This window comes from Temnothorax curvispinosus, unplaced genomic scaffold (genome assembly GCF_003070985.1).
Source record: "Temnothorax curvispinosus isolate PA1 unplaced genomic scaffold, ASM307098v1 QBEX01004771.1, whole genome shotgun sequence".
Taxonomy (NCBI): Eukaryota; Metazoa; Arthropoda; class Insecta; order Hymenoptera; family Formicidae; genus Temnothorax; species Temnothorax curvispinosus.
In genome coordinates, this window is record NW_020214551.1 from 78,423 (window position 1) to 105,091 (window position 26,669).

At 38.4% G+C, this 26,669-nt stretch overlaps 4 protein-coding genes across 10 annotated transcripts; 2 read left to right on the forward strand and 2 right to left on the reverse strand.

The window, feature by feature from the left end:
• The first annotated feature begins 336 nt into the window (after nt 1–336).
• LOC112453995 (thioredoxin domain-containing protein 5-like) lies at nt 337–12,051 on the forward strand. Of its 3 annotated transcripts, none has more exons than XM_025015116.1 (6): nt 337–870; nt 970–1,116; nt 1,299–1,407; nt 1,481–1,768; nt 1,869–2,153; nt 8,607–12,051. In XM_025015116.1, the coding sequence occupies exons 1-6, from the start codon at nt 704–706 to the stop codon at nt 8,616–8,618; spliced, it is 1,008 nt and encodes a 335-aa protein (XP_024870884.1). In that variant the 5' UTR covers nt 337–703; the 3' UTR covers nt 8,619–12,051. The 3 variants fall into 3 exon arrangements, with proteins under 3 accessions (XP_024870884.1, XP_024870883.1, XP_024870882.1); XM_025015115.1 differs by lacking the exon at nt 8,607–12,051 and adding an exon at nt 3,889–3,976; XM_025015114.1 differs by lacking the exon at nt 8,607–12,051 and having other exon boundaries at nt 338–870; nt 1,869–2,687.
• LOC112453994 (flavin-containing monooxygenase FMO GS-OX-like 6) lies at nt 2,808–14,791 on the reverse strand. 2 transcript variants are annotated; one of them, XM_025015111.1, is made up of 7 exons: nt 7,922–8,535; nt 7,598–7,826; nt 5,448–5,589; nt 4,970–5,281; nt 4,591–4,741; nt 4,236–4,510; nt 2,808–4,031 (listed from the first exon to the last, which is right to left on the reverse strand). In XM_025015111.1, the coding sequence occupies exons 2-7, from the start codon at nt 7,804–7,806 to the stop codon at nt 3,819–3,821; spliced, it is 1,302 nt and encodes a 433-aa protein (XP_024870879.1). In that variant the 5' UTR covers nt 7,807–7,826; nt 7,922–8,535; the 3' UTR covers nt 2,808–3,818. The 2 variants fall into 2 exon arrangements, with proteins under 2 accessions (XP_024870879.1, XP_024870880.1); XM_025015112.1 differs by lacking the exons at nt 7,598–7,826; nt 7,922–8,535 and adding an exon at nt 14,721–14,791.
• LOC112453993 (sialin) lies at nt 14,214–17,206 on the forward strand. Its single transcript, XM_025015110.1, has 8 exons — nt 14,214–14,223; nt 14,730–14,977; nt 15,086–15,316; nt 15,441–15,525; nt 15,607–15,712; nt 15,808–16,072; nt 16,189–16,563; nt 16,644–17,206. Exons 1-8 carry the CDS (start codon nt 14,214–14,216, stop codon nt 16,875–16,877), a joined length of 1,554 nt encoding a protein of 517 aa, XP_024870878.1. The 3' UTR covers nt 16,878–17,206.
• On the reverse strand, nt 17,017–26,662 carry LOC112453992. 4 transcript variants are annotated; one of them, XM_025015105.1, is made up of 13 exons: nt 26,490–26,662; nt 26,024–26,185; nt 25,707–25,904; nt 25,262–25,381; nt 24,794–24,850; nt 23,259–23,370; nt 23,056–23,179; nt 22,836–22,971; nt 22,383–22,442; nt 21,449–21,574; nt 21,071–21,324; nt 20,819–21,006; nt 17,017–20,731 (listed from the first exon to the last, which is right to left on the reverse strand). In XM_025015105.1, the coding sequence occupies exons 1-13, from the start codon at nt 26,503–26,505 to the stop codon at nt 20,431–20,433; spliced, it is 1,854 nt and encodes a 617-aa protein (XP_024870873.1). In that variant the 5' UTR covers nt 26,506–26,662; the 3' UTR covers nt 17,017–20,430. The 4 variants fall into 4 exon arrangements, with proteins under 4 accessions (XP_024870873.1, XP_024870874.1, XP_024870875.1 ...); XM_025015106.1 differs by lacking the exon at nt 24,794–24,850; XM_025015107.1 differs by lacking the exon at nt 22,383–22,442.
• Nucleotides 26,663–26,669: the final 7 nt, after the last annotated feature.

Below are 26,669 nucleotides of genomic sequence, written 5' to 3' on the forward strand. Positions count from 1 at the left end.
AAAAAATTTATAATAAATAAAATACGGACTCGCAGCTAAGCAACCCGACAGAGGTCGGTAGTGTTACTCCTGTCGACCCTTAAATTGGTTGAAAAATAAAAATTGTCCGGCTAACTTCACACCGGAAATTTCATTTTTATTTTACAGGAAAACGACTAACCACCAAACGATCGGACTAGACTACCAAAGACCACCAAACGACCACCAATCGATTCCAATTAATGAAAGTTCGATACGTTGAAGTTGTCCGGCCAACTTCATAGAGGTGTTCTGCTCTACGAGGAACGGTGAATGGTGATTCCAGCCGTCGCGGTTGCCATCCCTGCGTCTCGTATCACTGTCATCAGTGTCATCACTGACGGAGGGCGGACGTCGCTCCGCGATTCGATTCGGAGCGGCCCTCGATTTTAATACTGGATTCTACCAAGATCCTCCAAGAAAGTAGAACGTGACGGGGACCCTCCGCGGGATATTATGCGGCGCGAGCGTCCTACCGAGACCGAGGTCACGTTGTTCGGCACGACGCTGTCGCGCGCGGCGATCCTTTAATCCTCGGCACCGATAGATTGCGGACGCGCAACACCTCGAAGATCATCGCCGCCGCTTTCGGCTTTCGGCTTTCCAGTTACTCCCGATCGACGTCCACGGGATCGAGTGATTCCGCGCGCGCGTCCGTATCGTAAACACGGCTCTGCCGCCCGCGATGGCGAATCTCGGCGTGTCCAAGCGGTGGGTCTTACTCCTTTTGTTCGTGCAGAGTCAGACGGGTCACGGCCACGACGAGGATGCGCATACCCTCCGGTACACCCACGACACGTTTTCCGCGCAAGTTGGCAAGAGGAATCATTTCGTCATGTTCTACGCGCCATGGTAAGCCGAACGAGTAGTTTTCATTAATGTTACTTCTCTATGTCAGCCGTGTCAGCTACGTGGAACGGTGGATTCTTGCGTGACAATGTTCTGCCCAAGGTGCGGTCATTGCCAGAGACTCGGTCCCACGTGGGAGCAGCTAGCGGAGATCTCGAACGAGGGGGACAACGATATAAGAATCGCCAAGGTGGACTGCACGATCGAGAGCGTTTTATGCAGCGAGCAGGACGTTACTGGTTATCCCACGTACGATGCCTTTGCCTACGCTTTTGCCTTTCATTCAAAATGGATTCTTTTTAAAATGACAACTAATATATCCAATAATATCTTTACACGTCGTATTATACAAATATCTGTAACGTATCTTGGCGTGTGTTTGTGTGTATTGCAAGCACACGTTGTAATGTCTTGGAAACTTTTGAGCGCAGGCTAAAGTTTTACAAGGCTGGAGAAACCAAAGGCGTCAAATTCCGAGGCACTCGAGATCTACCTACCTTGACTTCTTTTATTGTTGATCACGTAGGTGGTTCTTCTACGGTGCGTATGCGTCATATTGACGTCTGTCACTACTTTGCGCGTCGACGTGCTAGTGCGTAAGTTTATGTTTCAGGTTGAAGATGTGCCATCTCCTCCAGAAGCGGTGAATGGATTATTGGAATTAACGGAGGATACGTTTGAGAAACACGTATCTTCCGGGCATCATTTTGTCAAATTTTATGCACCCTGGTGCGGACACTGCCAGAAATTAGCTCCGACGTGGGACGACGTAGCCAACAGTTTTCGCAACGACGACGTAGTCAGTATTTCTAAGATTGACTGCACGCAGCATCGTAGCATTTGTGGCCAGTTTGACATTAAAGGATATCCCACGTTGTTGTGGATCGAAGATGGAAAGAAGGTACCGATCGGAATCCGTACATTTTTTATTTTTTTTCGTCCAAAGAAGGACACGTGTTTTGCGTAAAAGAGCTTTGGTCAAATATGGTATAACGTTTTAGATAGATAAGTATACTGGCCAGCGTACTCATGAAGAGCTAAAGGCTTACGTGTTGATGATGTTGGGTAAGAATGCTGACGAGCCGAGCCGAAAGAGCTCAAGTACTGACGGACTCCCGCATGCTATATTAAGCCTGACAGCCGACAGTTTCAAGCAAGGTATCGAGAAAGGTCTTTCATTCGTCAAGTTCTTTGCACCTTGGTGTGGACATTGTAAACGCCTGGCTCCCACGTGGGAAGAGCTGGGCAAGAAGTTCTTCGGCAACGACAACGTGAATATCGTCAAGGTAGATTGTACGCTCGACGTAAGCAAACACGTGTGTAATGAACAGGAGGTGGATGGTTTTCCAACGTTATACTTGTATCGTAACGGACGCAAAGTCTCCGAGTACACGGGCTCGCGTACGCTCGACGATCTGTATGATTTCGTGATGACACACTTGAAAACGCACGACGAATTATAATTCTGTCTAGCTGTTAAAGCGTCGAGCGATAAGGGCAATGTTCCCATATTCACTTTCAGTTTACTGAAAGTGAATATGGAAACATAGCTCTAAGTCTCATAATATTCTCGTGTACTTTTTCCCAAAGTATTATATTCCCAATAGTACTTGGAATAATTAAATTAATTTAGAACGCATGACGTATCGATCGTTTCATCGTCAAAGAGAGAAGCGGGAGTTTTTTCATTTTTATACCATATACATCGCGAAGAAAAAACAATATGCTATATATAGACGTGTAATATACCAGAATGTAATCCCGTGTCAAAGAAAGATGTACTTGCAAAATACAATCTATTTATTGTCTCATCTCTCATTTATTTTGCATTTGTGCGTATATATGTAAATCTTCTCTCTCTCGTTTCCTTTTATATACTTTTAAACACGTATAGCGGGGGGGGCTGTAACATTCACATCAGTAAAGAGACAAAGTAAAAGAAAATAATTCAAGTTGTTCCTTGTACATACATGTCACACGGTAAAAGCGTGAAATCAGTAAATGTATACACTTGTGTTTTATAGTCAATGTATGGATTTACTGAATTTTATGTTTCAAATTTTCATCTTTTATAAGCAACATTTTTTTTCACACAGTGATACACAGGTTGGGTTGCGTGGTTTTTGTGGGGGGTGCGGGGTGCGGGGGTCGCAGTCCCTCACTCCTCCATTTACTGAATTGTGGGTATACATTTACTGACTTTCACACTTTTACTGTAACATGTACATAATGTGAGCATTGATTGATTTCACTAGAAACAAAGATAAAATTGATCGATTGGTAGTTGTTTACAACGTGCATTTGTATGCGCGCGCGTGACAAGTGATGTCCTTTTATTGCAAACACATCTAAACATTTCACATGAAACTAACCATTAATGGATATACCGATATACGTATATGTTACATTTTTGTGTTGCAAGTATAAGTGACGCGATAACTTCGTTTTATTCTCCGTGCGTCTGTTTTAATTATCTTTTCTGTATCATTTACTATCGCAACAAGCTACATTGCGAATCAGCTTCGCATATAGGCTGCGTTCGCTTTGGACGCTTTCGCGCTGAAAGCATGATGCATCTTTTTTCAACATGTAATGAGCAATAAAGATAAACTGACGCTTTCAGCGCGAAAGCGCCCAAGGCGAACGCAGCCATAGAAGCACGTTATGATCAATGGCGAATGGCGAACATTCTTATTACACGCTAATACACACAAGTCCCGCGCTTTCGTTCGATTCTCATTGTTAAAACGATTTGTTATTAATCGAATCAAATCAATATATTTGTCGGAACAAATCGACGTTTAAACTTGTCGGCGAAATGATGCCGACATCAACAGTAGGTGCAAGGTGCAAACAGTTGTTCGGGCTCGGTCCGCGACCGTCTGAATCTCTGTGCGATCATTTTGCACGTAAAATTATATTCACTTTCCGTATTCTCTGCGTCGTGGGCCTTAACAAGGTTTACAATAAGACATGCTAAAGTTCTCGCTGTCGATGATGCGGTATTGATAATTCTTGTAGGTGGTGAAGTCTGCGTCGCGCATCTGGAAAACGTGATCCATGATCTTCTTGATCACCGGCGCCAAGCTCGGTACATTCGCAGCGGCTGCCATCTCGTCGTAGTAAGCCCATTGTCTGTCCTTGAGCTTGTTGATGTGTCTCAGCTAATGGAGAAGAAAGAAAAAAATTATTACAACTCGACGTAATCTTTCGTGATGAATTTATACATTATCGCATCATGTACGTATATCATCATTTTCTGAAAGTTTTTCTGAATCGTCATTCCGCTAATCTATCACCGCGCCCCTCAAACTGCGATCTTTCTTCTCAGCTGCGACTTCACAGAGATTAATCCATAAATCTCATACCGGAATGCCTTGATCCAGCAGAGATTTCTTCTCGCGTTCGAATTCCTCGCGCATCTGTTGCGGCGACGGTAACTTGACGCGGTTCTCGAGGATGGCGAGGACGTACTGCGCCTGAATATGAAAACACGGGAACGGTATCACGAGCGCGGGCAGGCCCATGAAGAACAGATTCGTGTAATCTATGTGCACCAGATGTTTGTAAATAGGCTCCACGTGGTCGTCATCTGTACGTATCTCAACTTTAGTTGACATAAAGGGATACGTGAACTTGTAACCTAAACAAAATCGTTATCCGTAAAAGTCTATAGTCTCTCAAAGTTGAAACACACTGCATGATATTCTCGAATTTATTTACCGGTGCAGAATATAAAATCGTCCACTTCCGCCGTGGAGCCGTCGCGGAAAGTGAACATGTTCCCCCGGACAGACTCAACACCGGGCCTTTGTTCGACGTTGCTCGACATCTTCGAGTCGAACTGTTCCGGCAGATTATGACTCAGATATACCTGGAATCGCCGAAGAAAATGAAAGATTAATGAAAAGATCATTTCGAATCGTTGACATTACGATCACTCCGTATCACTTCTACGCGAGACGTCGCAGAAACGTCTCATTCGGACATGCTTCGGATGCTGATTTATCGGGGCATTCGTAGTAAAAAGATGAATGCAAGATTTTATATTTGCCAAAGATGTGATAATTCATATAGTACAGGGATTTGTGCACCAACGTACTTTAGCGGCATATTGCGAGACTTCCAAGGCGATATCGATGCCGGACCAGGACGCGCCGAGTATGCAAACCCTCTTGCCGGCGTAGGTCTCCGGCACTCTGTACTGGTGGCTGTGAACGCGTCTACCGCGGAAGCTTTCGATACCTGGAATATGCGGAACACGACCGACACTATAATGACCGTTGCACAGCACCACGGCGTCGAAGGTCTTTGTGGTCTCTACTTTGGTCTCCAGTGATTGGTATGTCACCGTCCACAACGTCCGACCGTTCCTCGTAGTTTCTGGCTCTGCGCGCTTCACCAGAGTATTCAACTGAAAAGCAGAACACGACTCTTAATAAAAACGTAAGAAAACGGGAAAAAGTAACGAAGAACCGTATTAATAATCTTAATTTTAATTAATAGGAAATAAATTTAATTTTATTATATCTTTGCGCGATCTTGTTCAGAGATAACCAAGATAAATGTCAAAAACTCACTTTGATATAGGGATGGAGGTTGAAATGCTTCGCATAGGCCATGAGGTATTCCCTTATAACTCTGTGATGGGTGAAAGATGGGCCTTCCGAATCTTGAAAAGGAAAGTCAGGTATTGCCATTATTTCCTTCGGTATGTTCGTCCTGTAAGAAAAAAACAACGCTCATTCTCTCTCTCTCTCTCTCTCTCTCTCTCTCTCTCTCTTTCAGATAATTCCCATATTGAGGTGATCACGCGCGCGATTTTTATTAATTTTTACCCGTCGCGGAGTTCAGAAGATACGACGACCCGTAACCCGAGAATAGCGATAAACAAAGTTGGTAGTTGTTGGCAACTTGGACCGGAATAAAAGCTTTGGTCGACTTTACTCGATAGAAATAGACATAGCTGGGAAGATTATTTTTTCATCTTGCGACAAAAAGAGCTTTTTCAGAAATACTTCTCATTGCAGCCTTATTTTTATTTTTTGCTCATGTCATCCAACACGGTATTTTTTTAAGTTGAAATTAAGTCGACTGCCGAAGACTCACGGGGAAAAGTTAACTTGGCAGCGATGTTGCTCCAGAATTTGGAACCACGTTAATAAGAGCGGTACAGATAGAATATATAAAAAAGATTACGTTGTCTGAATGCAAATAGGGAATCAGATCTAATGTTTGCTTCGATCGATTTCGTACAAAAGTGCTGATACATCTTCGTAAGAATCCTTGACTCTTTCACCGTGTTGCTCGATGGCTTCCGATCCACACACACATTGCGGATTGCCTCATACTCAATTTATCGTCGGCGTAGTGTTGAGTTATTCTCTGTGTCTCCTTTCCGGAACTGGCCGTTCAAGAAATATATCTTCTCATTAATATGTCGCAAAGTGTATCGCGTGTCGAGTAAAGTTTATCGCATTAGAGTTAATGCATTAGAGAGGCGTTTCTTGCGTGTGCGGGGACATTTGTATTTTTTACCCGCGATCGCGGATGGACGAAAGGATCTTATATTGCCCTGTAGTTAGACACCGGAAAGAAAAAGAACCTGGGCTTTGTTCTCATCGAAATATATATAGACTAGCGAAGTCGTAAATACGTAAAGTCTGAAGTCTGAAGTACGAATGTGTAGCCAAAGCTATGCATGGGTTGAAAGTTGAAAGCTCCGGTCCACCTCGCGACGTGCAAAAACGCATTTTGTTTACCTACATCTTAGTAATGATCTATATTTTACTATATTATTATACACATCTACATACAAGGCATTATAATCATCTTTTCCGGAACAAGGTCAAACAAGTGCATTTAAAATAAACTAAAAATATAATAAAAATAAGAAAAAAAAAATTTTTTTATTTCATACTTGATGAAATATATTTATTGCATACTGAAATCTCTTTTACTTTGAAAACACTTGTTATTGTTCATCTTTATCTACGTTCCAAACAAATCTACATCAGCCGTAAGTAAAATCAAAATAATAACTAAAACTCATATTTATATACAAATACCTTTTTTTTTTTTTATTTTTCTCAAGGGTTCTCAAGAGTACACAAAATTTGCTTGTGAAACATTATAAAACACTCTGCTCATGTTACAATCGTATTATTGCACGTAATCTGTATTGTTTAAGAAATATGAATACGTAACAAAGAATTATGCAATAATGTAGTGATACAACTCGTTTGGGGTAAACGAGACGTCGGTCGCAAAGTTGCAAAGCATTACCCCCTTGGCTACGCGCGTCACTTGAGCACGTTTGTTTTTCCGTAATAACTATATGCAATGACAATGTTGTTAAACTCTCTGATTATCCTTCCTGACTGAGTCGCGCACGTTTAAACAGGTTCAAAGATCCGTCAGTAAATCTCTTGATAATTAAAGAGAGAAAGACACAATTCATTCACAATCATCACTCACTATATGTAATTCTATAACGTATATGTATTTGCAAAATATCATACGTTATGTCAAAAGTGCAAAAACATGCGAGTGCGGAGGTTTTCAATTTAAATGATGGAACGTATTTAATTAGAGTTGTATCCTTTTAACGTTAAGCAATAAAATTATACGCTGTTTACATCGCGCGTATGAAAAATCTTGTTCGTCGACTCTCTTTTCGTTAGAAAAGTGTTGATTGCAATGTTTCTTCAGCTAAGGTCAACGATCTCACCTAAGATTCTTGTACATGCTGCTGTGTATCAAAAGCCCGTGCTTGTCAAGATCCGTTTCATCGGTATAGACCCATGTACCACCGATCTGATCAGTTTGCTCAAACAACATGAGACTGTAGATATCTAACTTGGCCACCACGTGACGAGCTACCACCAAACCAGACACTCCACCACCCACAATGGCGATTCTCGTTTTACTACTCGGCATGATTTTTCAATAAAAAAAGCCTAAGAAAGTTATATATTAGCACCACTCTGAATTTCAATTTAGAATAAAAGATGTTTGGATATATAAATACAAATGAATATACATGTATATATACCTCACGTAGGACGTAGGATACTTGTTTCTTTTTCCTCTTTTAAAAATAGAGTAACGTGTTGGAATATTTCTCAATCTATCGGCGTACACGTCAGTATTTAATTTCTCCGATACCACACCACCACAGCTACAACTCTTTCACTCGTCGACTGTTATAAAATCGTAAAGATGATGATCCGTCAATAGAATGGGTCCACGATTAAAAATGTAACGTTTGTACAAGAAACAAAGAAGACAGCGACAAATAACGCTTATTGTTAGCGCAATAAATGAACCAAAGGCAAACTCGATTTCCCAAACTGGTTCCGCTGAAAGGCTGACGTAAGACTGAGCAACGAAATCTCAAGTCCACTCTCGTTAGCCGGCCGTTACATACTAACGTTCACATATGGAAAATGTTTTCTTTACCCGGATTTACGGCCCCTATCCCCTTCTTCTGATGAAATCGCTGTACGGGCTTACAATCAGCATCCGTAAGGGAGAGAGGGAGGGAGGGAGGGAGGAATGGAGAGAGAGGGAGAGGGGAGAGAGAGAGAGAGTGTGTGTCTGCGATTAAACTCTCATTAACAAAAGCATAATTTCGAGCGAGAAGTTTCGGGGTCATCGCGGTTCGCGGATTAATGCAAGTAGAAGATTTAAACATCTCCATAATCAATATAATCATATTTATAAACATAATATTTCAGAGCTCACGGTAAAGCAGAATCCGAAAGACGCAAATCTAGGAACTCTTGGTCGTCATCGTCGTTGGAAAAAAATGTCAATTTAACATTAAACAGAAAAGTTATGTCGTCAAGTACACGTACGTGCTACACAACGTGAGTTGGAATGTTAAAGAAATGAGTTGAAATGTTAATGAAATTTTCTGACGGATCGATTCGTTAAAACTGCTTAATGAACTTCGCGATCTTATTCGTATTCCTGCAACCCGCTCGCGGAAAAAGAAAAAAAAGCGACGTATCGATATAGGCTGGCGTCTCAAATGCGGCGTGTAAGAAATTACGTGTTACGTTTCGTCAGGCCGGTTTGCGACAGAGAAAATTTACAGTGAAACGAATCGTTTTTTTTTTCTCCCGATCGTAAGATTACCATAATTATCTTCTGACTGGTTTCTGGAAACTGCCGATTGATCGCGGCGCGGCGTAGGACTGAAGAGAGAACGCGAGCTGGAGAACGGCCGCTCACGGTTTCGCTTAAAATAAATTCTTCGAATTAAATCGATCTACGTCTTCAACGAATTAAATATTACTCGTGTACGTGATCGACTTGCCCGCTCTTTTCACGCGTACTTACTTTTTCCGGTTCCTCGCGGTTTTTCAAGCAGTAGAGAAAGTGGAGCGCGTTGTTGCATCACGCAAACGGATATCGTGTACATACATATGTATATATACAAATTTCGATGACGTTGAGAGGTTGAACGCCTTGGGAAGTATTACGAATGACGTAAATTTCGTAACGCTGTATCCGAGATTAAAAATCCGTGACTATCCACGTCTAAGATTTATTCAGCGTAACGGCGACACGTCTCATTGGTAATATGAATTAAAATTAACGAGATGAGAACCGTCGCGCATTTATCAATGCAACACGAGTTCCCGTCTATATTCTTGCGTACTTTAATCTTAATTAATATCACATTCATATTAATGCCGCTATTTTTTAAGAGAGATAACCGTTTCTTCTTAAAATGCACACTTAAAATGCATACTTGGCGAATTCTGATACTTTGGATACTCGCGCTTATTTCAATCGCAATAGGACAAGATGTTGCATGTACCGATGGTGCTCTTTCTGATCTCAGGGTCGGGGCCAGTCAGTGTAATAGAGCATATTAAAAAAAAAGAAGAGAAACATCACACAACAGATATAAAATTAGACTGTTGTAAAGTTTACGCGGCGATCGAGCGTGACATGCGTGATTTAAAACGTGCTGCAAATTTGGTGCGAGCTTAATGTGACGTTACTTTTTCTTTTAATAAATACACTTATCTCGCGCGGGACACAAAATACGATTCCTACGTCAAACGAATCCTCATAAAAAAAGGCCATGTAGCAATACAAGATTTCTGCGGCGTTATCATGGGACGTGATATTAAATGGTGATGCGCGTGCCAGGAGGGATGAAATGCGTTTCAGTCTTATCACCTGGAAACACCTATTTTTCGGCTTTAACTGTACATTTTCTGAAATCAATCGAACGTGTATCTGATATACATCTGAAAATCTCGGGGCGAGAAATCCCTTGTCTCTCCAGCCACGTCGGTGAGACACGCCACTTGGAGTGCGTAAATAATTTCGTTATAATTTCCCGAGCGTCGGGGATTCTTCATTAAAATTTATAAAACGCAGCACTTGTATACGCGTCTTATGCAAATTTTATTTTCCCCTCAACAAGGCATGGCTTGATATTTCTGAACTCATTCTACGGTCTCTCAGACCGACGGAACACAAAATCAACGTTTTTTTCCGGTTTTCCGAAAATTTAGCTTAAAAATATCAGAAAAATAAAGATTAATTTTATTTATTTTTTTATTTTTTTTATTTTTTCGTTAAAAGACATTCTCAACTTTAACAAGAAATCACACGCAAAGTTTATACCAAAAACAAACTTAATGTATTAAACTTGTATTACATATAAATCGTTGTCTCACCGTGAGTCCATGTGTCACAGAACATGGGGTGAGTTCAAGAAGATTAAAATACTCCAAATGCAGATAAAAAATTATGTGATAATGATAACGACGTAGCAAGAGAGCGAGAGCTCATGGCATATTTTAAATTTTAACACAAATTATTAATACGGTCGTCCAGCATTGATGTTGATTCATCATTTAGACGTACGATTCTACAATCAAGTGTACCAGTCTAGAGTCAAAATATATCAACTCAATGTATAATGTGAGATTTACGTGCTCAATCAATAGCACGGCAACGAGAATAATGTGCAGAAATAAGCTGCATTAATTATAATTTTTCATTGAGATACGTTCGAAACGAGAATAGATTACTGAAATGTCGTAATGCAATCAATATGATAAACCTCTTTTTTTAATATTAATCTCGCTTTTTTTTTCATTCTGAATGCACGCGTAGTACTTTACGGAAAGATTGAAAAGAAGAAGCTAAGCAGATATTGGATATTGGAAGGGAGATAATGGGTTATTTATCAAGTTCTTTGACTATAAATACACAGTCAAAGTCAGTTCAGTGATGGTTACGCAGAGGAATCTTCCGCTATGAAGAAAATAATTTTCGGCTGTTACGTAGCTAACGCTTCGTTAGAGCCAACATCTTATCTGTTTGCTTCCATTCGTTGCAACGCGTATTATTGAAAGTTTACGAAATTTATGATGTTTCAGCCGAGTCTTATTACTTTGTATTACGTCTGTAACGCCAGGCAATCTTTTTGCACGTAAACAAAGATAAATAAAATTTATCATTCATAAAGGAATACGCATGTATGTCATATTAATTTATTAAATTGAAAAAGATCAAGAGACACGGTAGTGTCTCGCGCCAAGTACACGCGGAGCGATATGTATAAACGAGACTACGTAATATACCGATTATTGAATAAAAATTTGCGTTACCATATTTTCGTTGAAGAAGACTTTAGATGGATCATAAAAACCTAGCTTAAATAAGAAAAGATATAGGACACGTTGTAAATTAGATTCGTCACATTATCCCGCTATCAAAAGGAGTGAATAACCACGTGGCATTTTCACCTTATTATCTGCGCGATTTGTTTTTCCGACGGTGTCCCAGATGATGAAATCCGTATGAGATTAGAGCAAGCTGAAGATGTTAAAGCCATTATCAAACGCAGATGATTATGGTGCACGCGTTCTTCCATAGCGCGTGCGTCGTTATCACTTTTGTGAAGCAATTAGAGAAGATTATCTCCGAGCGAGAAGACGATTGAAATTCCAGTTGAAACAGGAAACGGAGACGCGAGGAAATAATGCAGGCTTTATTTATCGATGAAATTGAATGGACGATTAATTTTCTACGGTTCACGTATCAAACTCTTTCTACGAGAACACAGATATAACTTTTTCTCCACTGTTATCTCAGTGGGAATTAATAATATTACGCTACGTACGTATATGAATCGCTTAGAAAGAGGTATCGAACCTGAAAACGCATCATTTTCTTTTTCCGCTGAAGAGATTCACCTAGGATAGCTCCAAAGCCCATTGGACAAAGCTTTTTAAAAATTTAAAGGGATGCTCGCAGAATCTCTGCCGTATATATAGCTCCTAGAAAAATATTTAATTTTATAATAAAAATTTCCGTGATCTTAAAATGTACTTAAAATGTTTCTTATCCTATTATCATACTTTTAACGTTGAACGATAAATCTGTATTTATTATAATATGGACAAATATATACAAATCTATAGTTGTACATTAGCTGTGTAGCAATCGGAAGAGTAAAGAGTTTGCGAATTTGATACGCAATACAGTTAGACTAACGCACCAAGTATTGTGCAGTATAGACGAGTGATATCTATTACACACGAAATTGTGCTCATCATGCAATTGGCATTCATCTATTTGACAACTTACAAAGTTGTTTTCAAGGCGGAATCAGACTTTAACTTGCGACTGCTGGACCTCTTGGATGGTGGTTTTATCAACGGCGAAGCGTAAAGAATTGTGCTCGGAGAGATACAATGTTATTCTGGCAACTAAACAAGATAAGGGCGCATCTCACGTATGGCCTTGACAAAAGGTTTTAAAACGCACGTAAATTGCGTTTGAAATCAAATAGATGAGTAGACGTTATATGAGAAGGAAAGTAAAGTAACTCCCTATTACCACAAAAAAATAAAATTAATATTGTAGTTAATATTGTAGTTAAATTAATATTGAGTGACGGACGTTGTGATTCTCACTGCGGGTCACGCATTGACAATGAAAACAGATTTAATTATCTATTATATGCAGTATGCAGCTCAATGCACAACAACGTAACCCGTCCCGACACGTACCATCAAAATGTATACTCGATCACGCGCTTCTATCCCCGTCGCGGTATTAATAATCTAGGTAAATATTGATTGTGTGGTAGCTGTCATAAATTTTCAGCACGCACGCGAGCTGGTTACATCTAACGCCAATGGAAATGCCACTGTTTCGCGCACAATTCGTGACACAGGTAGAAATTTTGTTTACATTTACGATGACCTTACAAATGCGTGGTAATAATGTTTTGTCAGAGATCTGCAGCCAGATATCTCGCGCCAGAAATATATTACATAAAACTTTATGTTATACATGTGATAAGACGAGATTAAATATTACATACATATGTGCATATACGTAAGCGTTTTTCTTTTCAAATATTGATATAATGGTTGATAACACAACGAACGTCTCGAAATAATAAAATCAAAAATTCGGATTTGCTTAATAGCTTAGCTAGCTATTACTCAAGTAGTAGGGTGATATTAAAAGACGATATAATGACACATTTTCATCTATTAAACTGTCACTACGTAGTCGTCACTCTTTATTGTCATTTTGCTACTTGGGTAATAAATGGAATAGATAGAATATATGACTTGTATATCCGTATGATCCGTGTGTGTGACAAAAACAGACGAAACATTTCGTATTATGACATTCGACATTATTTGAAGAAATGTCAAGCGTCAAAGAAATAAACGAATGTCAATAGTGGCAAATTATTGCGATTTCGTTATCTTTTAATTATCCGAAATTAATGTTATCGCGTCGAATACTAGATCAATCAAGTTTCCGATAATAATCATTGCAAATAGTTTTTCACGTGTTTAAGATACCGGCGCGAATATATCGTTAACGAAATAAAATCGTCGTCGCGGGGATACAATGAGGGGGTTTGAAGGCTTTTATGAAACAGAGGCGTGTCACTTGTCGTGACTTCTGCGAGAGTAGAGGATCGTACACAGATTCCTGCGGTCCACACAATTCGCTCGAAGAACAGTCATGCAGTGTTTGACGCGACACTAACTGATTAACATACGCTCGGATGCACGAAATATATCGGGATATATTGTACGAGAGGCCATCAGAGGAAGAATCTGTATCCGCCATAGGATGACGTCGTATTATTGAGCGAAATACAAATTTATTTAAATATTTGCTAGTAACTGATCCAACACGTGGAATCCATATTTCCTTAATATCGTCCAACAATAAGATATCGACTAAGATCGTGTAAAAACATATCAAAAGTTATGTATATATTGACAAGTGATCATTTCTTAAACGTCAAGGATTAGTTGAAGAAATAAAAATAAGAAATGGATAAGAGTAAGTATAAGTCAAGTTTGAATTCTGCTCAAGTCTCGATCGACTTGAGAGAATTAATGATTGAATCATTTCATCATCGCGACGACTTAGTAAAAGCTTTTTTAGTTTTATTCAGTCATCGCATTTCGTCGCATAGTAATACGTCATCTCGATTATACAGAAAACGTGTATCACACGTATAACCCGCGCGTGTCTACCAATTTAACATCACGATATAATTACCGTTCGATCATAATATAATTATAATATAAAATCTTCCCAGATTGACTTTGCTCGTTCGATCGAGAATTGCTTTAAAAGAAAAAAAATAATATAAATATTTATAATATAATTTTAATTATTAATTTTCTTAGACCGGTAACACTGTTCAACAAAAAATGAGAGAACGCGTACCTTCGGTCTTGCGCATTTTTTTTGTTAAACAGTGTAATAAAAAACTATAAGTATATCTGTATCACACTGCATTCGATTGGAAAGACAAGAGATGTCATACTTACGTTTTTCAGAAAAGGAGTTGATCACTTGCCGAGATGTCTTATGGCTCTTAGTCCTTTGCGGCTTCGCCATCAATTACATGCTGCGATTAAACTTGAACCTCACCATCGTCGCGATGGTGATACCATATCCAAAACCCGCGGCGGTCGCGCAGTGCACGGAGGAGAACAGTACAACTGTTGACGTTTGGATCAACGAAACGTCTCGGGATGACAATATTTCTTTTCCGCGTACCACGTCATCCTTCACAAATGTTACGGTACCCTGAAAATAATCTCTTTAAAAGCTATTCTCCTTCGCGAACAAAATTCACGAGATATGCTTCGCTTCTTCTTCTACATTTTCTTACCTCGTAAATTTTATTTAGCATGAAGATCGATTCGCCTGGAACGAGTACGAGCAAGGACTGACATTGGGTGCCTACTACTGGTTGCACTGGGTGTCGCAGCTGCCTGGTGGTCTTCTGGCTAGGCGATATGGCACGAAACTCGTGTTCGGCCTGGCAAATCTCTTAACGGCTCTCTTAGGATTCCTCGTACCCTACGTGACGCATTTGTACATGTTGATAACTCTTCGTGTGCTACAAGGATTCATCGCGGTAAGCTTTTTGCAAAACGTTCTTACGAAACGTAGGACCTTTTTAGAAGCTCCAATTTTTTTCTCCAGTTTGCTCGTACATCTAGAGATCGTACTAATGTTTTCTTTTTTCATCTTCGCTTCAGGGTGTTATATGGCCATCGATGCACGATATGACGGCCAAGTGGATCCCGCAGACTGAAAGAAGCAGATTCGTCAGCGCTTATCTTGGTAAGGCGCGTTGATCGCTGCGATTGCAAAAACTTTTGATCTTCATTAGGACCATCGAATATCATCTGATATAATTTTCAGGTAGTTCCGTGGGAGCCGCGATTACTTACCCCCTGTGTGCAGCCGTTACTAATTCCTTCGGTTGGGGTGCATCCTTCCACGTGACATCTTTGCTAGGCATAATTTGGTTAGTGTCCTTAGAGAACGCAAGCTCGCAATTAAGTTCGGATGTGCGCGTCGTCCAGTTCCTCGCGGGAATTAATTTATCGCTAATTATCGCAGGTACTGCTTCTGGCACTTTCTCGTGTACGATTCGCCGCAGCAGCACCCGCGAATCTCCAAAGACGAGAAAAATTACATCCTCAACAATATCACCGGATCCGTGGAGAGCGAGGAAAAGGCTCCAATACCCTGGAGATCGATAATTCTGTCGGGGCCGGTATGGGTTACCATCGTCGCACATTGGGGCATAGCTTGGGGTCTCTTCACCCTCATGACCCAGGCGCCGACTTACTTCAATTTTATTCACGGATGGAATATTAATGCCGTAAGTTTCGCGTACCATTTTATTACAGATCTGCCTCTGAATGACGTCACGCAGGATTCGTATGTTATTTCGTCCTGTGTTGGTCGTACGCCAAAAAAATTTTACGTATTTTCTAGACGGGAATACTGGCGGGAGCGCCGCACCTGCTCAGAATGATCTTCTCGTATTTCTTCTCGATGATGAGCGACTGGCTACTCCGCACGAGGCGAATGAGCTTGACGAACGTCAGGAAACTGGCCACCTTCGTTTGCACCGGCGTACAAGGGATCCTCATCGTGGGTCTCGGATTCAGCGGGTGTCATCCGTTGCTCGCGGTTATCTTCATGATGGCCGGTACGGCGGTCAACGGCGCTGTTTCAGCCTCCACTTTGGCGATCTTCGTCGACCTGAGTCCTACGTACGCCAGCGTCCTTCTTGGATTCGCCGGCATGATCATCGTATGGGCCGGATTCATCTCGCCAGCCATCGTTGGCGTACTTACGAATAATAATGTGAGTCTAATCTCCTTCTTTATTCAAGATCCTTCTTTCACGATAACGTTAATTTTACAATGGATTTTTTTCTCACACAGCAAACAGTGGGACAATGGCGCTTGGTCTTCCTTATCGCCGCTGCTAATTCGATAGCGAGCGGCATTTTGTACATGATATTTGGCACTTCAAAAGAGCAACCGTGGAATCAGTATACCAAATTAAATACGAAGGAACGAGAGATGCAGGAGCTGGTCCCAGCGGTTGTGAAACGTGACACGGACGCCGAGAATGCTGCCGACACTGAAAAATCGAATTTTATTAAAGAAAGATAACAAATTAAGTACATCTTAATTCTTTGATCACCGTGTGCTTATAGCAACTTGTTGCTAATCGATTCTTTAGGACGAAATGCCATAGTAGCCTCTAAACTCTAAACGATCTATTGAAGGGCATTATTTAACAAAGAGGATATTAACGATTGATCGTATATTTGATAATGCACTCGCGTACAACTTATTCTTGGAACATTTCATCACAAGGAAACAAAGGAATGAAGAAATGACATTACAGTGTAAATAAATGCTCAACTATTTGCAATGCGTTAAGATACGTATTATGATTTAGATGCATCTCCGATCGCCATACACGCACGCTCTATAAATCAAATTCACATATATCTACGTTCTTATGATAATAACGCATTACACTCCATCTTCAAAATATGTAAATTGCGGTGCACAAGTTCCAGTAACAGAATCGACGAGCGCCGAATCGATCGTTCTCCTATGGCCGTATGGCCGACATTACGTCCATCTGTTTTACACGAAAGACGTACTGGAATTATCACAGCTCCCTTTCTGCTGTGAAGCAGATTAAATACCGCGCCTTATCCTACTTCCCATGGACACAACACCGTGCAGCTACCATTAGATATATTTATCGTTCGGATTTTCGAATCATCGCCTGTAAATGAAAATGCCCCGTGGTCCGAGTTTTATCGAAATATTCACATTTTCGCAAATCACTGTAGAGACGAAGAAAGTACAATGTGTAGACATTTCGCACGTTAAATAGTATTATCGTTATGCATATTGAGATTTTTGCACCTTATAATTATAATTAAATCATGTGAATTGAATAAAGTATTTTTCTTCACGTCACTGTAATAGACATTTCTCAAATATCTGTATTAATACACCTAGGTTCACAGTCAGCCCAAGTTCAATCAAGATTTTATTTTCAGACTTCGATAATAAAGCTTTGCATTTATCGGAAGACTGATTTACGCACGGACAGATGCAAACTACACATTTTATTCCGGAAGCCACAGTAATGTGACGCTCTTTAATATTTTAAATAATAGATAATAAATAATTTAATACGTACTTAAGTATAGCAACGTAAAATGCACATTTTTTTAATATGAAAATATATCAAAATAAAAACTCTAAAAATTTGAAACATTGATCCTTCTTAGAAAAAAAATGCCAAGATATCAACGTTTCAATATATTGTATTTTTAATATTTCCAGCTCTCCTTGTATTTTCAAAGTTTCTAGACACTTAAAAGCTGCTTTAAATACTCAAAATTTCAAGATAATAATAATATAAGTAATTTAAAAGATCATCAAATAATAACTTATGCTATTCATCAAGTAGACATTCAAGTTGACATTGACATACAAACGACTTCTCCCTATAAGATACAAACTAAATAATGACGTGAAAGAACTCGTATATTATATTAGCTATCTATGACATATAATCTAATAAGTAGCAAATATAAATACAGGTAGAAAACACAGTTATGCGACTAGTATTGAAAACGCGTAAAACTAACGCAAAAACGAATGCGCACGTGGAAGCTCGAAGCTCCTAAGTTTAAAACTGATATGAGGAATTTTACGTATAACTAATATTAGGCCTAAAATAGGAATCTGTCGTCATAAAAGATAAATCAATCGAAAGTTCTATTATATAAATCCGCGCGCGCATACCCCGAATTAAATATATATTATATTTTATATTTATTATATATATATATATATATATATATATTCATATATCTGTATGTGTACATGTAGTCATTCTCTATATTTGATAGAATTTTAAATATGTGCGTCTACGCAACAAGTGGCTTTTGTCGTTTGTGTTGATTTTAAGTCTTCCTATCATTTAATGTTGATTAAGGAAGTTGTAAGAAGAGTCAGAAATGTGTTAAGATTTGCATAAAATTTAAAACATAAGCTCTTTTATAAATAATTCTTTTATAATAGAAATTATTTATAAAAGAGCTTATATGTTTTAAATTTTATGCAATTCTTAACATTTTCGAATCTCCTTAATGTCTTTGCTACACACGTATTAATAAAATAATTTTTCAAAATAGATTTCATACGTGTATCGATAGTCTCTTGAAATTTGCGTGCACGGCATATGAGCTACAAACGAAATAAACGATTTGCACTAACAAATAAAAACTCATAGAGAATAAAAGCAAAATAAATAAATATAAATATTTTTCTTATGTTCTATATAAGATAGCTAGAATTAATCGTATTTTTGTAGTTTTTATGTTACTCTTGAATTATGTTAAAATTTCAAGACCTCTTTCACCATTTACACATACATATGTTATATATGTATAGTAATATCTTTTTCTATTCTTTAGGTCCATATTTGAATTTGATATTTAGATATTATGTTTTTGTGCACTACCCTGTAAATGTAGAATCTCTTTATTATTGAAAGAATTGGTATACCAATGAAATTTTATCTAAGGGCACGGAAAATTTGTCTCGAAAATTTCTTGCGAGAATAGTATCCAGATTTTAAAAGGGCAGTGAATTGAACAATATGAACACGTTGGCACATTGTAATAGAAATCTTTGTTGCGTATCTCGCATGTAATCTAGAACTTGAGAAAAATGCATTTTGATCCTCATAGATGTATACCGTGTGAATATAGAATGCATATATATTTGTTGAAAACGTCAATATATACTCTGGTAAACATTTAATAATTACTCCAGCAATATACTGTAACGACACGTTCATTTCGATTTGGTAAATACTGTTAAGTGTACTTTCAGTTCCACAGTTACGTCTGTCATATACCTACCACTAGAACAGTTTATAATTTGCCTAACTGGTATCTCGTTTTGACTTGGTGCAACGTCTACGCATCCTAATCATAGCAAGTACGAATGCAACAGTAGCGCTATTAGATTAAGTTAGAGACAAAGTCACTATTAAATTCATTACCTATCTAGAGAATGATCTTTTAAAGCGTCATTAGTCTTTGTTGCCTCTGATTGTTTGGTGTTCAAAGTCGAACATATACGCGCCCGCCGCGCGTATTCGTAACACATACCCTACTTATCATACGTCTAACACAAATGTAAATTTATTTTCGCAAAGAAAAAATTGTCTGCAAAAATTGCAATGTATTATGCGACACGTATAGGAAATAATGATGGCACTATTTTCTTTTCGAGTTTTGACGTATAAAAAATTCAAGTAGAATTCAAATAGGAGATGACCAATAACAGTCAAATATTTGTTTTCAATATTCTCGAAAATACTTGACTGTCTTGATTTCGACGTTAATATTGAATAAAAACATTTTTTCAAAAAAATATTGTTAAGCGCGTGTAAAAATGGCACTAAAAAAGTTGTCAAAAATTTGAGCGCGGCGCGTTGATTATTCCATAAGATAAATTATTGTGCAACCTTCTATTTAACTTTAAGTATTAATTAAGGAACCTAACCAAAATTAGCCAGTTACTTAATTATTTCTGTGCACTTTGTGCAATATACGCTTATCCACTGTTTTGATTTTAGACCTCATCCTTTGTTCTACAAAAAATTAGATCAGTAGCGATATTAGTCATTAGTCGGCGGATCCATAGCACATATTATAGTTTTCATTACGCTGGCTGCCGCCAGCGCCGCATAAGGCTGCCATTCTTTGATACGGGTACCGTCTTTGTAATCGGCAATTCCGCGAATTACAACGAAATTCTCACGGCAATTGCCCAAGATACTCTCTACGACAGCATCCATTTCCGCGTCGAATGCGAGCGCGCCGAATCGGGTCGCAAACTTTTGTCTAAGTTGATCGTCTCGTGCGACTTGTCGGCCGGATGCTACTGGCGCCAGATGAATTCGGGAGCATCCATCAGTTCTGCAATAATAAAATATTAATGTATATTTATACATCAAAACGCACACGCGGAAATGTTGAAATGTTGAATTAATTTTCACCCATTACCTCTTATTTATGGAGTCTTGAGGAGCGATTGGATGAGATACCTCGATGACATCCCTCTCTCCAATAGCCATGTACAGTTTATCAGATTCTGGTGGTGGAGCATTAAAATCATGTTCCGATTGATTGACCAGATTCTGCAGACCTTCTTTCATGTACGTCTGCCACGGCGGAAACGCTTCGTTTTCAGCCTACAAAAGATAAACATTTTAGACGAGCACATAACACGGTTCATGTAAATGTCGATCGACGTACCTGTTTCTTGAGAGTCGCTGCAATTTCTTGAAGACCGAGATTTGGCGGGCAATACTCCTTGGTCTCAAAATGATAGTTCCCACTTTCGTTCATCTTGGCACTTTCGCAATAAACGTACGTATATTGCTTATTGAGCGGCGTCGGATGCGATATCACAACATCGCCCAATCGCACGTGTTTATTGTAATCTGTATAATGAGGGACACCACCACCAACTCCAACGAGAAAGACGAAATCCACCTTTTGGAATGTACCTTCAAATACAAGCAAAGACAAAAAAATTGTAGCAATGTGTATATAATGAAAATAAAGAGAAATATATACATCATATAATATAAAATAAAGTTGTAAAGTTTCAAAGAAGATAAAAATGCATACCTAACAATCTAGTAGTGGTATTGCCAGCTGCGGTCATTGCTTCCCTGGTGTGTCCCACAGTTGGCAATTTAGTGCACACAATCCGATGCGTACCGATATTGCCCAAAGTATATACATTTGATTCGCCTATAACAAACGGTATCTATTCGTTATCCGTGTCTTTATGTATTTTTAAGTTTACATCTCCTTTTCTTGTTCTTGATTTGCGTATGATACATGTGCATTGTGCGGCTATCAACAAAGTAGGACGGAACCTGTGTTATATGTGACGATAAAATAGATAACAATCCATTCCGCGTAGATGCAATGCATCTCTCAAATCTAGTAATAACACTAGACATAATAGAGAGAAGCAAGTTGTATCAAAAATTTATTTAAAAATGTGTATCTAGTGTCGTCGATAACGTACAAATAAAATACATTTGAATAAATGCCATTATTAAAAGTTGGATTATTTTAAAAACATTTTCAAAGACAGAATGAGCTTTGATAAGGAAAAAGAAATAAAATCTTCTCTGTCGCGCGGGAATAAATATTAAAACAATTAAAATTATTATGATATTACTCGTAGATAAAAATGATAAAATAATAACATAATAAAAATGATTAACTTAAAATAATGTGATGTATAAAAACCAGATAAAATAAATGTAACACAAAATATGAATAAGCCTAACAAAAACATTACACATAACAAAAAACAAAGCTATAATACAAAACGTTCGCACGGCGAAACAAAAACTATTATATATACACATTATAATAATTTTACTAACATATATTGTGTAATACACAAAATCATTTAAAACATAAACGAAACAATATGTTTCAAAATTGTAGCACCATTTTGCCCCGCATTGTTCTTCGGTTACAAGCACGTGGCAAGCTATGAAATGACATTAAAATGATAGAGTTATGTTACAAACTACTTTACCAAAACGGCATATCACTCGCGGAATCCCGTCTGTCGTGTCTGTCGGTGTACTTGCGGTACCTAAAGTTTCATGCATGGTGAAATCCCCATTATCGTTTGAACATTTGCCGCTGAGTAGCGGGGCAATATAAATCAACAGTTATATTTACATAACCAAAAATGGTTACATAACCAGTCGGAAACCGATAACGTTAGCGAAAATTTATTGGGTATTTGATTAAAATGTTTTAAAAATTTAGTAACTCGTTCAAAAAAAATTATAGCTAGGAAAAAAAAGCAAAGGAGTCAATAGAACTATTCTTCTAATATTCCAAAAATATTCAGTCACCATTATTTATATAATGAAAAAATTAAATAGAGAGAACGTAGTTTACTTTTCATAGCCGTACTTCAAAATGTATCTTAATACCGCAAAATGTATCTTAAACAGTAGTAAATAAGAAAAGATCTTACCAACAGTGGTGTAGCGAACGAAGGTTTCCTTGTTCTCGATCAACGAATCCACAGCAAGTTTTTCACAATATTGAGCTGTAATGATAGCTATGGTAGGTTGTTTCGCACTTGCCATCGTTGGCATCTGCTTCACCACCTAAGAATACATTTTGTAGCATTACGACATTTACCACAAGTTGTTAAAAATAAACTGAAAAATTATAATCAAGTAATAACGTACTTGGACTTGAGTATCTTCATGGACAACACGTGTGAAAGCCCCATGATCCATTGATTTAACAAGCCCTTTCTCTTGAAGTTCTTTTAATTTAGACTCCACAGCTGATGGTTCCCATCCATGTTCCCTAAAAGCAAAATAAAATTGAAATATAATTTATTTCAAATATTTTCTTCATCTAAATTCCATTTAATACAACTACTTACTTCGCGATGTCAACCACGGTGACTGGATTCGGATAGGCAGATTCAATAAGTTCCAGAACTTTTTCTACTGTTAGCTCACGCACTTGACCCATAACGGTTTCGTCTGTAGATACTTCCAATAAAAAAAAAAAAAAAAGGAACACTTGATTAATCGTGCAATCAAGTAGCGGGCATTGTAAATTTGTCAGACTTTTAAGCCGTACATATGTCTATTGTAATTTAAAAATGACAGTTAATAGCATCGAAACAAGAATACAGCACTCCATAACAGATGCAAGTTAAATTTTCTGCCGTGTAGATGAGTATAGATAAGTCTAAATTTGTGTATTAGGTAGCTTTAATCTGTCCAAGATAGAAACGTGTGAAGTTTTGGAAATAGTATAGCTGTAATAAGTGCACAGTTTAACTAGTCTTTGTTTCTATAGCTAGAGTCGAGCTAGAACCGTTAAGTGGAGAATACAGCTAAACAGCTAATGTATATGTGGGAGTAAAACTTGAACACATATACGTATATGGGAGTGACCATGAGTGAAGGTTCGTGCTCTACATGGATGCATTTCCTTACAGAACGAAGACTAAAGTAGCAATGTCATCGTACTATGTAGTATGGCTAAGTATGGTAACGAATAACCACGTGGGAAGGTAGAATTTAGGACAGATAAATAAGTGTGATTTTTATGTATATGTATATGATATAATATGTAACTAACATGTGCATGTGGTTCTGATGCTATAAATTTCCATATTTAAAATTAATGCAGACAAAACAGCATTGTCGAAATTAAATTTTAATTAAATAAATCCATATCCCAAATAATTGATGTTTATTGTAATTTAAAATCTTATGTCGAATAGTTTATGTATGTTGTATGGACTGTAAAATATTTTATGTGTTGTGTAATAGTTTTATCTATAATCATGCTGTGAAGGTAGATATGTATATATTGTACACCATGTATAGGGAATACGATATCCAGGTCAAGTCAAGTGGTTAAACGGGCGATTTTTCACACTCTAATTAATGTATTATCTAATACGTGATCGTTCGGTTAAACAGATTGGAAAATCCTCTTTTACATAATCAAAGTGCATAATACGTTTTATAAACCCATAACAATCTCAACTTTAATAAAGAGAATAGAAATACATCTTCTTTTGTTTTCTTTTTTGCTGAACGGAACAACGTTAATATGAATCAATGCACGGCAGATCTGCAGATCTAATACTAGCCAAACTATGTTAAGTCAATGTTGTTATGGTTACCAGATTATTGTGCCAAGCGATAGAATGTACATATATATATATATATATATATACATATATAGTATATACTAGCTAAGTAAGAGAAACTCCTTTTCTTTTAATCTAGAATTATAAATTATACACAAAAGATTTAAACATCTTGTCCAGTACGTATTGTTATAAGAAGATATATTATGTGTGTTTTATTTGGATTATTAGCCTGTGTATGAGAAAAGAAAGAGAATAAACATCAATGAAATGTGACAAAAATGCTGATTTTTTTATTCTCGAACCTGATCTCCACATAACTTTCTCAGAGGGAGGAAGTGTGAATAGTAAGTGACCAGTAGCTGTGAATAATAGAAATTAAGTATGAAATATAGATGTTGACGCTCAATACAATGTACGTGCGAGTATAGAATGTACATGGGAAAACTCTGATTTTAAACGTACATAATGGATATATGAGACACCGAGAGTTTTAGTCAAGTGTGCATTTCCCTTTGAGTTGAGCTACGACCGTGCACTTGAGACACGTCTAATCTCTTCCAATAAAGAACCATTAAGCCCAATCGACTTGTTCAAATAACCATTAACCCTCCTTCCCTACACTCTAATAGATTTTTTTTATTAAGCCAAAGTAGGTAGTATTTGAGAATGAGAATGCACGTAGGAAATATATAGACTAAATCTGCAATTTCTCTCAGATGCAAAAATCTCTGTAACACGTTGACAAGGAAAAAATGAAACAAACTACTTACATGGCCTGCTTGGAAGGGTGATCGGCTCTTCCACGTGCCTCAATTCCACTTCCAATTTTTTAATACTGGGATATTTATGTTGCATCAATTTCATTATCTTTTTAATAAATCCCACGTAATCTGCAGAGAATAACCGGCATTGTAATATTACACAGCAGAAAAAAATATCAATCGTAGAACTAGTTGTATGATCAATATCAATCTTTCAAAGATTGATCAGTATCAGTGATCTCGTAAATGGTCAAGTTTGCTATTTAAGCTTCTTTCTCAGATATATCATATAGAATTTCACTCTCTTACTGTCAACACGTTAAAATTAGATCTCGGCATGTTTATAAGAGAACAAAGAAACGTTTGCTTAGACCCTCTAGTTATATTAGATACATTTAATCTCGCGAATACAGTTTTCCAAGAAACGCCCCGCTCGGATCGTCGATGGCGTCACCTCTAGGAAACTCCTGCGGTGTAACAAGCTCTCTGAAAAATTCTTGCGCGACGCTCGGCTGTTCCACCTCGGCGAGGGTATCGACGAACCAGAATTGAAGAGTCCTCTGTTCCTGCGTGTGCTTCCCGGTTTGCGCACTCACCAGGAACACTCTGAATTGCAGGCACAGTTGGGCAGGATGCACCTCGCCATTTGTCACTACAAAAATTGAATATTAAACATGCGGTCCATCCCAGTTGGATTTAATTAAATACTAAATATGGGTATTGTGTGTGTGTGTGTGTGGAAATCACGTGGGAGGCAAGAATATTTCGTACCAGCTACAGCTTGCTTGTTGATGACAATCCCTTTGTGATCACCCCCAGCGACGTGGACGTTGTTCTCGTTCCCGTTCTCCGTCGGGGGCTCCAGTGCCTGTCTCTCAATTATCAGGGTCGTCGAGTTCGCCGTCTTGCACTTTGGCGTCATGACGATGTGCTCTGCCCCAGGAAAAGTACTTAAATGCGCGTCTACATCAACTTCTTTATCTTCGTCCTTATCGCGCGCGAGATAAAACCGCATTTCGTAATTTCACCAAATTCTTCTCTCGCACATTTTTGTTTTTTTTTTCTCTCTCAAAGCAACAATTCAATTTAAGACATTCGGACAGGACAAGTGAACAAAACGACAACTGTTCGCAAAAAAATACGCGTTGCGTGGATCGGTCTCGAAATGAGAATCTTTCCCCGCCCGAATTTCTCTCTCTCTCTCTCCCCCATGAATTTTTCTCGTTTTGTCGCTTACCAGTCTTCTCGCCCATGTCTGCGACGTTGTTCCGTTCCGTTTGTCTTGACACACTGCTGTTTCCTCACGAAAGTGACAGGAAGGTGCGCCGAACTAGAACGCAGATCGAGATACGACTCATACGACGATAACACTCGCGTCACGTCACCCGGTCGGATCGACGAGCGGCCGCTGACTGTC

Bases quoted from the DNA above. Each gene is read 5' to 3' on its own strand.
- LOC112453993 (XM_025015110.1), top strand. The intron at 14,978-15,085 runs GTACCCTGAAAA...AATTTTATTTAG, and splicing joins CATCCTTCACAAATGTTACG to CATGAAGATCGATTCGCCTG. The intron at 15,526-15,606 runs GTAAGGCGCGTT...TATAATTTTCAG, and splicing joins ATTCGTCAGCGCTTATCTTG to GTAGTTCCGTGGGAGCCGCG.
- LOC112453995 (XM_025015114.1), top strand. From the start codon at position 704: ATGGCGAATCTCGGCGTGTCCAAGCGGTGGGTCTTACTCCTTTTGTTC. The intron at 871-969 runs GTAAGCCGAACG...GTTCTGCCCAAG, and splicing joins GTCATGTTCTACGCGCCATG to GTGCGGTCATTGCCAGAGAC. The intron at 1,408-1,480 runs GTGCGTATGCGT...TTTATGTTTCAG, and splicing joins ACGTAGGTGGTTCTTCTACG to GTTGAAGATGTGCCATCTCC.
- LOC112453992 (XM_025015105.1), bottom strand. The intron at 22,443-22,835 runs GTAAGATCTTTT...ATGAAACTTTAG, and splicing joins CGTTCGCTACACCACTGTTG to GTACCGCAAGTACACCGACA. The intron at 21,575-22,382 runs GTAAAGTAGTTT...CGTTTGTTATAG, and splicing joins GCGAGTGATATGCCGTTTTG to GCGAATCAAATGTATATACT.
- LOC112453994 (XM_025015111.1), bottom strand. From the start codon at position 7,806: ATGCCGAGTAGTAAAACGAGAATCGCCATTGTGGGTGGTGGAGTGTCT. The intron at 5,590-7,597 runs GTGAGATCGTTG...TTTTTCTTACAG, and splicing joins AGCATGTACAAGAATCTTAG to GACGAACATACCGAAGGAAA. The intron at 5,282-5,447 runs GTGAGTTTTTGA...TCTGCTTTTCAG, and splicing joins ACCTCCATCCCTATATCAAA to TTGAATACTCTGGTGAAGCG.